Source organism: Adiantum capillus-veneris, unplaced genomic scaffold, assembly GCF_014529385.1.
Source record: "Adiantum capillus-veneris isolate H3 unplaced genomic scaffold, ASM1452938v2 Hic_scaffold_356, whole genome shotgun sequence".
NCBI lineage: Eukaryota > Viridiplantae > Streptophyta > Polypodiopsida > Polypodiales > Pteridaceae > Adiantum > Adiantum capillus-veneris.
The window spans coordinates 34,762-44,917 of NW_028221463.1; the positions used below are offsets into that span (position 1 = coordinate 34,762).

The following is a 10,156-nucleotide window of genomic DNA, read 5'->3' on the forward strand; positions in this document are numbered from 1 at the left end:
AATGAAGTTCTTTAGTTACGTTTCTGTATGCTTCATTTACAACCAAAATTTTTCTGTTGCTGATCAGAATTCTTCTCTTAGTTTTCATTTTAAAACATTCGTCAGTAGAGATCTCAAATTTGTTTTCACATCAATACTAATCAGATTTTTGTGGAAAGGTCTTAAGTGTATTTGATGTGAATGCTGTTGGTGTACTCCTACTAGCTCTCGACACCAATTTTTTTGGCTAGTAGATATACAGACCATGATGCAGTGATGGTTTTGGGTTACTGAGATTTAGTTAACATTTGAGACAAGCAAAAAAGAAAGACGAATACAAGATGGCAGCTAAGAATGTTTTCTGTTGAGGTTAGGAGAGCTGTATTGTATACAAGTCTGTTGAGATCGGCTTCATTGAGCATCCCTAGAGGTCCTTTGTAGAGGATATCCAACTCCTTTTAACTGCACATAGCGAGAGAGAGAGAGAGAGAGAGAGAGAGAGAGAGAGAGAGAGAGAGAGAGAGAGAGAGAGAGAGAGAGAGAGTGAGTGTTAGTTTTCGATCTCTAGACTCTGCTGGCGTTGTCGCCCGACCATCAGGTTCACCTTCATAGATGCACCATTGGATTTGTCCAATTTGTCACCTTTTATGCGTTGCTTGCTGCGGGTTTGGCAAGAATTGCGTCTTGCTTTGATTCGACGCCTACCTTCGTGTGTCGAGGAGGTAGTGAGGCAGCCACTTGTATGGAATACATATGTGACAGCTTCAGAAGGCCGTCAGCTTGGCAAGAGGACTCACATTGATTGGGCTAGGTGGGATCTTTCTCATCAAGGATGGTGGGTGTACTTCGACCCTCAAACAGGAGACCCTATTATTGCTCTTTAGCATTGCAGAGACCGGCCAACATTGACGCCACATCAGATTGGAGTTCACCGTGAGGTTCCACCTGATCAACAGTTGACTGCTACGTGTCAGATTGGTACAGTGTTTCTAGAGGATATCATGTGTAGACTCTTTTTTACTACCGGGGTGGCATCACTTTGGAGATTGTTGATTCGGCAGGCAAGCCCCTTGTTTAGTTGGATTGGGATCTTGGCGAGTGGCAGTGGCCTTCGTTCTAGTTGTCTAAATCGCCATCTAAGCTCTACCTTGAGAGCGCGTGGGTGGATGACGCCATCAGTTTGTAATAGTGTGCTAATCTAAAGTTTTTTATTTGTCACTAATCTACTTTGCATCGTATCTCTCTTTACTCTCCCTGCTACTAGATCCTTATTGTATTCCGCATTTCTTACATGTTTGTCTAGTCCAATTGGAGGTATGGCACGATCTGCGCATCCTCCTAGCTTTCTAGCGACAATTTTGGTCATGCATTTGGTCCCTCCGGATTAGCCGCAAGATTTGTTTTGTTCATGTGGATGATAGCACATGTAGGATTGCCTGTTGGCACTTGGTCAGCAGTCACTGTCACGATCCGACTTGTCAGAGATGTACTTCAGAGCCGGAGTCCTTGCGGCACTGCTTCTGGGTTTGTCCATGTGCGCAGCCAATGTGATGGCAATTTGTTGTTCGTTGATTAGAGTGGGGCATCCATGATGGGTTTGTGACATGGTGGGGCGGTTGCATGGCTTTTGTAATTTTTGGGGTCACACCTTTTTTCAGGGCTTGCCAACAAATCCGGTCTTCATGCTTATTCCTTTCGATATAGCTCGACACTCTACAAATGATCCCACACGTAGGTCACGAGTTGGGATTTTGCCAGCAAGACATGGTTTTCACCACGATATGCAACATCATGCAATGGATCATGTAGAAGGCTCGCTATGCTCATAGCCTCACACCACCGTTTTGAAATACATTTGGATTGAGCTGCTGCATACTCTTCGCAGTCAGTGGATTCTTCAGCCGGGTCCTCCAAGGTAGAGGAGCAGCAGCAATGCGTCTTTCTTGACACATGGGCGTGGTCATCAATTCTTTTCGGTCGGATCATCGTGCACATCACGTGGCATTATGCAACCCCACAGTGTTTCATTCTACACTCATTGTACAAATCACCTTGATGTTTACATAGCCTACACATTGTTGCCCCGCTTTTGCACTTCTTGAACCAGTGTGACATGAAACGTTTTGGGGTTTCGAGGTTTTTGAAACGTTTCGTTTCGAAGCTCGAAGACAGCGAAACACATGTTTCGTTTTATATGTATGTCCGTATAATTATACATTGAATATACATACAATTCATCTGTAAAGACATGAAATACCAAAATCTAGATGTGAGACTTGATCACGAGTGAACAAGGTGAGTCGGCAGCCAGCTGTAAAAACGTGGAGGTAAAAACGAGGGGGCCATGTTGACATGTAACTCAGAGAGAAGAGAGAGAGAGAGAGAGAGAGAGAGAGAGATACATTATTCGATGTGTGTGAGGGTCAAAAAATCTATCGATTTTTTGAGGCGGCCTTTGTGTATAGCTTAAAAAATCCTCGAACAGGTGGTTTGAGGTTAATTGGTCAAAAGGGGGCAAAAAAAGAAAAAATCAACTCGTTTCGCACGTTTTGTCGAATCGTTTCGTCCGTTTCGCCGTTTCGAGGTTTCAAAGGGTTGAAACAAGTTTTTATGTCACTGTGACTTCCTCTAGGTGATAGGCCATTGGGCATCTCCAAAGGTCTCTTGTGTACATAGAATACAACCCCTTTGTGAGAGAGAGAGAGAGAGAGAGAGAGAGAGAGAGAGAGAGAGAGAGAGAGAGAGAGAGAGAGGAGAGAGAGAGAGAGAGAGAGAGAGAGAGAGAGAATAGACCACAATTGCAAATATGGTGAAGAGGGGCGATCAGCCCCCCTTGACTACCACGAGCAGAAGATCCAATACACAATGACCGGATGTAGGAAGTGGGTACCCCCCTGGCCCCATAACTAGGTGTCCAAGGGGAGGTAGGCAAAGCCTGGAAAAATCCCCCACGACCCAACAAGAAAATGATATATGGAAATATATGTGGGCGCCCGAACAAAAGTGGGTGGCCGTCTTGGAGTGATGCAGTCTAAATGCATATGCAAAGGGTGGCCAGTCCGAAGGCACACTAGCTGTACATGTATGCCCTAGGCTTGTGGACAGCAAAGTGGTGTAAGTTTTAACACCCCCTCTCAGCACACCGGATGCTGAACAAACCACATGAAGCCGAAGAGTGTGAGACAAATGATGAAGATGTCTGCTACCATGTCTGCAGTAGTTTTGGGGTGTCCCAACCTCTGAGAGGTCTCCATGATAAAGCGCTTCATGAGCAAGTGTAGCAAACTGCTGTACTCTGTCGATACAGGGTGAAGATAGTGCATGAAGGTCCCGAACTGAGTGTGAAAACAATTCCTTGTCGTAAAAGAAGTGCCAATAGATCTACAAGTGTCCTGCCCAATAGATTTGTGGTGTCTTTAGTCAAACCGTCAGGAGAAAATGCGGAAGCCCAGATGGCAGAACCGTCATGAGAATGACCGAAGCCTATCAATGCATGAATGTGTAACCCAGTGTGGCCAGTGGCTAAGCTGTGTAATTCTCCAGGAAGGCCAGATGTCCCAACCTCTGAGAGATCTCCATGGTAAAGCGCCGTCACGAGCAGTGTAGCAAACTACTGTACATTTGCCGATACAGGTGAAGATACTGCATGAAGGTTCCGAGGGACGAACTGAGTGTGAAAACAATTCCTTGTCGTAAAACAAGTGCCAATAGACCTACAAGTCCTGTCCAATAGGATTTGTGGTGTCTTTAGTCAAACCGTCTGGAGAAAATGGGGAAGCCCAAATGGCAGAACCGTCATGAGAATGATCGGAAGCCTATCAATGCATGAATGTGTAACCCAGTGTGGCCAGGTGGCTAAGCTGTGTAAAACTCCATGAAGGCCAGATGTAGCTATCTGCACAGTAAATGTCCTCCGAAACAAGAAAGCCGGACTAAACAGTCTTGCACTGTAGAGCTACTGTAAGCTGCATCAATCAGACCGAGAGACGCACGGACCACCACCGGATGGTGTCCTGTCTGTAGGTAGGTTAATCCAAGGTAATTGAAGATTGAGGGGAAAGCGAGACTCAACAGTCTGCATTGTGTAGGTCTCTGAGAAGAGGTTTGGTCAAACCAATCTGTCTGCACCGTAATCATCCTGTATCATTAGGGAAGAAGACTAAGAAGTCTGCGCTGTGAAGATTCCTCTGAGAAGAGGTAAGGCCAAATCCAATTTGTCTGTGCCGTCTTGCTTGAACTTTGCCTCCATTCCTCCTATGTCAACCAAAACATTCCCACCAACAACGTCACCAAGTCTACACCTAGTCGTTCACATTGAGAGCCACACCAAGATGTAGTTTGGTGGCGTTGTTGGTGCGGATTCTGTTTTGGTTGACATAGGAGGATTGGAGGCAGGAGATACAAGCAAGACGGCGCAGACAAATTGGTATGGCCTTACCTCTTCTCAGAGGATCTTCACAGCGCAGACTTCTTAGTCTAGCTTCCCTAATGATACAGGATGATTACGGTGCAGACAGCTTGGTTTGACCAACCTCTTCTCAGAGACCCTTCACAATGCAGACTGTTGAGTCTCGCTTTCCCCTCATCTTCAATTACCTTGGATTACCCTACCTACTGACAGGACACCATCCGGTGGTGGTCCGTGCGGTCTCTCGGTGACTGATGCAGCTTACAGTAGCTCCTACAGTGCAGACTGTTTAGTCCGGCTTTCCTTGTTTCGGAGGACATTTACTGTGCAGATAGCTACATCTGGCCTTCATGGAGTTTTACACAGCTTAGCCACCTGGCCACACTGGGTTACACATTCATGCATTGATAGGCTTCCGATCATTCTCATGACGGTTCTGCCATTTGGGCTTCCCCATTTTCTCCAGACGGTTTGACTAAAGACACCACAAATCCTATTGGACAGGACTTGTAGGTCTATTGGCACTTGTTTTACGACAAGGAATTGTTTTCACACTCAGTTCGTCCCTCGGAACCTTCATGCAGTATCTTCACCCTGTATCGGCAAAGTACAGTAGTTTGCTACACTGCTCGTGACGGCGCTTTACCATGGAGATCTCTCAGAGGTTGGGACATCTGGCCTTCCTGGAGAATTACACAGCTTAGCCACCTGGCCACACTGGGTTACACATTCATGCATTGATAGGCTTCCGGTCATTCTCATGACGGTTCTGCCATCTGGGCTTCCGCATTTTCTCCTGACGGTTTGACTAAAGACACCACAAATCCTATTGGGCAGGACACTTGTAGATCTATTGGCACTTCTTTTACGACAAGGAATTGTTTTCACACTCAGTTCGGGACCTTCATGCACTATCTTCACCCTGTATCGACAGAGTACAGCAGTTTGCTACACTTGCTCATGACAGCGCTTTATCATGGAGACCTCTCAGAGGTTGGGACACCCCAAACTACTGCAGACATGGTAGCAGACATCTTCATCATTTGTCTCACATCTTCGGCTTCATGTGGTTTGTTCAGCATCCGGTGCTGAGAGGGGGTGTTAAAACTTACACCACTTTGCTGCTCCACAAGCCTAGGGCATACATGTACAGCTAGTGTGCCTTCGGACTGGCCACCCTTTGCATATGCATTTAGACTGCATCACTCCAAGACGGCCACCCACTTTTGTTCGGGCGCCCACATATATTTCCATATATCATTTTCTTGTTGGGTCGTGGGGGATTTTTCCAGGCTTTGCCCTACCTCCCCTTGGACACCTAGTTATGGGGCCAGGGGGGTACCCACTTCCACATCCGGTCATTGTGTATTGGATCTTCTGCTCGTGGTAGTCAAGGGGGGCTGATCGCCCCCTCTTCACCATATCTTGCAATTGTGGTCTATTCTCTCTCTCTCTCTCTCTCTCTCTCTCTCTCTCTCTCTCTCTCTCTCTCTCTCTCTCTCTCTCTCTCTCTCTCTCTCTCTCTCTCTCTCTCTCTCACAAAGGGGTTGTATTCTATGTACACAAGAGACCTTTGGAGATGCCCAATGGCCTATCACCTAGAGGAAGTCACAGTGACATAAAAACCTGTTTCAACCCTTTGAAACCTCGAAACGGCGAAACGGACGAAACGATTCGACAAAACGTGCGAAACGAGTTGATTTTTTCTTTTTTTGCCCCCTTTTGACCAATTAACCTCAAACCACCTGTTCGAGGATTTTTTAAGCTATACACAAAGGCCGCCTCAAAAAATCGATAGATTTTTTGACCCTCACACACATCGAATAATGTATCTCTCTCTCTCTCTCTCTCTCTCTCTCTCTCTCTCTCTGAAGTTACATGTCAACATGGCCCCCTCGTTTTTACCTCCACGTTTTTACAGCTGGCTGCCGACTCACCTTGTTCACTCGTGACTCAAGTCTCACATCTAGATTTTGGTATTTCATGTCTTTACAGATGAATTTGTATGTATATTCAATGTATAATTATACGGACATACATATAAAACGAAACATGTGTTTCGCTGTCTTCGAGCTTCGAAACGAAACGTTTCAAAAACCTCGAAACCCCAAAACGTTTCATGTCACACTGGTTCAAGAAGTGCAAAAGCGGGGCAACAATGTGTAGGCTATGTAAACATCAAGGTGATTTGTACAATGAGTGTAGAATGAAACACTGTGGGGTTGCATAATGCCACGTGATGTGCACGATGATCCCGACCGAAAAGAATTGATGACCTCGCCCATGTGTCAAGAAAGACGCATTGCTGCTGCTCCTCTACCTTGGAGGACCCGGCTGAAGAATCCCACTGACTGCGAAGAGTATGCAGCAGCTCAATCCAAATGTATTTCAAAACGGTGGTGTGAGGCTATGAGCATAGCGAGCCTTCTACATGATCCATTGCATGATGTTGCATATCGTGGTGAAAACCATGTCTTGCTGGCAAAATCCAACTCGTGACCTACGTGTGGGATCATTTGTAGAGTGTCCGAGCTATATCCGAAAGGAATAAGCATGAAGACCGGATTTGTTGGCAAGCCCTGAAAAAAGGTGTGACCCCAAAAATTACAAAAGCCATGCAACCGCCCACCATGTCACAAACCCATCATGGATGCCCACTCTAATCAACGAACAACAAATTGCCATCCACATTGGCTGCGCACATGGACAAACCCAGAAGCAGTGCCGCAAGGACTCCGGCTCTGAAGTACATCTCTGACAAGTCGGATCGTGACCAGTGACTGCTGACCAAGTGCCAACAGGCAATCCTACATGTGCTATCATCCACATGAACAAAACAAATCTTGCGGCTAATCCGGAGGGACCAAATGCATGACCAAAATTGTCGCTAGAAAGCTAGGAGGATGCGCAGATCGTGCCATACCTCCAATTGGACTAGACAAACATGTAAGAAATGCGGAATACAATAAGGATCTAGTAGCAGGGAGAGTAAAGAGAGATACGATGCAAAGTAGATTAGTGACAAATAAAAAACTTTAGATTAGCACACTATTACAAACTGATGGCGTCATCCACCCACGCGCTCTCAAGGTAGAGCTTAGATGGCGATTTAGACAACTAGAACGAAGGCCACTGCCACTCGCCAAGATCCCAATCCAACTAAACAAGGGGCTTGCCTTGCCGAATCAACAATCTCCAAAGTGATGCCACCCCGGTAGTAAAAAAGAGTCTACACATGATATCCTCTAGAAACACTGTACCAATCTGACACGTAGCAGTCAACTGTTGATCAGGTGGAACCTCACGGTGAACTCCAATCTGATGTGGCGTCAATGTTGGCCGGTCTCTGCAATGCTAAAGAGCAATAATAGGGTCTCCTGTTTGAGGGTCGAAGTACACCCACCATCCTTGATGAGAAAGATCCCACCTAGCCCAATCAATGTGAGTCCTCTTGCCAAGCTGACGGCCTTCTGAAGCTGTCACATATGTATTCCATACAAGTGGCTGCCTCACTACCTCCTCGACACACGAAGGTAGGCGTCGAATCAAAGCAAGACGCAATTCTTGCCAAACCCGCAGCAAGCAACGCATAAAAGGTGACAAATTGGACAAATCCAATGGTGCATCTATGAAGGTGAACCTGATGGTCGGGCGACAACGCCAGCAGAGTCTAGAGATCGAAAACTAACACTCACTCTCTCTCTCTCTCTCTCTCTCTCTCTCTCTCTCTCTCTCTCTCTCTCTCTCTCTCTCTCTCTCTCTCTCGCTATGTGCAGTTAAAAGGAGTTGGATATCCTCTACAAAGGACCTCTAGGGATGCTCAATGAAGCCGATCTCAACAGACTTGTATACAATACAGCTCTCCTAACCTCAACAGAAAACATTCTTAGCTGCCATCTTGTATTCGTCTTTCTTTTTTGCTTGTCTCAAATGTTAACTAAATCTCAGTAACCCAAAACCATCACTGCATCATGGTCTGTATATCTACTAGCCAAAAAAATTGGTGTCGAGAGCTAGTAGGAGTACACCAACAGCATTCACATCAAATACACTTAAGACCTTTCCACAAAAATCTGATTAGTATTGATGTGAAAACAAATTTGAGATCTCTACTGACGAATGTTTTAAAATGAAAACTAAGAGAAGAATTCTGATCAGCAACAGAAAAATTTTGGTTGTAAATGAAGCATACAGAAACGTAACTAAAGAACTTCATTTTTACAAAGCAAGGGCTACCTTGGCCTTACCTGGAGCGCAGTGGTGCAATCCTTTCCTTCAACTTTCACTTGTGTGACAACATTGTGATCAAACCAGAGAACAGTGTAGGGAACACGTGCCCCCCACTTGTCCCACCCTGCCGTCATGCCACATTTGATGGCAATGGCACCTGTTCTACATGAGTCTGCTGTCATCTCACGGGGCCTTGTTGAAATTTCAACTCCTTTGGCCTTAGCAACATCTTCAACAGAAATAGCGGGCTGTTTGACAACTATCTCTGTCTCCCGCCCCTTCACTGCTTTGCTCGAATAATGGAAAATGGTGTGATCTGAAGGCCCCTCCGCAAATGGCCTTTGACGAACGTATGCCCAGGACGAGGAGACAATTCTGCTTGCAGATAATATGGGCGATTGTTTGTGCTGTCGAGCAAGCCTGGCAAGAATCGTCCTGGCTTGCATATTGATTCGCACCGCGGCGTCTGCCTTACATAATGCTCAATACTCCTCGACCGTCGCTCGACAACACAGCTTACTTGAGCAAAACCTGCTGACTGTGAGTGAAGGGTTTAAGGGGAGCTCTATGAAGGAACCATCTACCTCTAGAACATTTGTCAAAAGTTTCTATCCTTAAAAAACAAGGTGAAAATTCACTCTGGCCTACATAAGGCTATTGAGAAGAATTTCATAATAAGAGGCTTCTTTGAAAGAGAGAAAAATAGAAAGTGATTAATATTTTAAAATATGTGGTATCACAATAAAAAGTGTGGCAATGAACTATCTAGATTACAATATACTTCAAAAGCATAAAAAATAATGTTACACAATACTCAATGCCCCTCCTAAAAGAGACAGGTACACAAATGTAAACACCCTCTCCAGTGTTCACGAAATATCAATTTTGCAAACATACAAAATTCCCTATAGGGTAGATTCAAAGACGAAGTACTCAAAAATAATCAAAAAATTTGCAATTTAACTCTATTTTCTTATATATTTCAAGTGGATTTTCTCCTTCTTCCCCTCCCTTCAACCAGTTGTTTTGATATTTCAACCGGTTCAACGCTAAGTTGAGACACACTTTTCCGGAACACTGACCTCTCACAAGGGCTTAAAAGAAATAATAAAATAACATTTTATTATTATTACTTTTCCATGTCAAGCTTGATCCAATGGTCCAAAGATGCACCAAAAATCCAACCCTTTACTAAAGACTACTTATGTAGTCCAAAATAATTTACATATGAAGCGAAATACGTCACCACGATTCATTTTAAATAAATGATAAAAGAGAATCTAGTATGTGCCTACGATTTTGGAAAAATAGCAATTAGGCAAAATCCTACGGGATGCCCTAGTGATGTTAAGCAAAAGTGAATGAAAGCAAAGTTGGAGGCCGACCGCAGCTCGCAGGGAGGAGGACATGTCACGTACAAGAAGACGGAAAGGAAGGAGGGAATGTGGCGCACCATGGAGCATAGGGGGCAATTGCTCAAGCGGAAAGGCTGATTTTTGTTGCTTTTGATATTCTAGGGGCGCGCAGGCTCGAGGAGAG

General features: G+C 45.1%; 1 protein-coding gene across 1 annotated transcript; it reads right to left on the reverse strand.

The window, feature by feature from the left end:
• Positions 1-8,604: 8,604 nt before the first annotated feature.
• Positions 8,605-9,208, reverse strand: LOC147416924 (uncharacterized). The gene has a single exon (XM_086507953.1). It carries the CDS (start codon positions 9,061-9,063, stop codon positions 8,620-8,622), a length of 444 nt encoding a protein of 147 aa, XP_086364079.1. The 5' UTR covers positions 9,064-9,208; the 3' UTR covers positions 8,605-8,619.
• Positions 9,209-10,156: the final 948 nt, after the last annotated feature.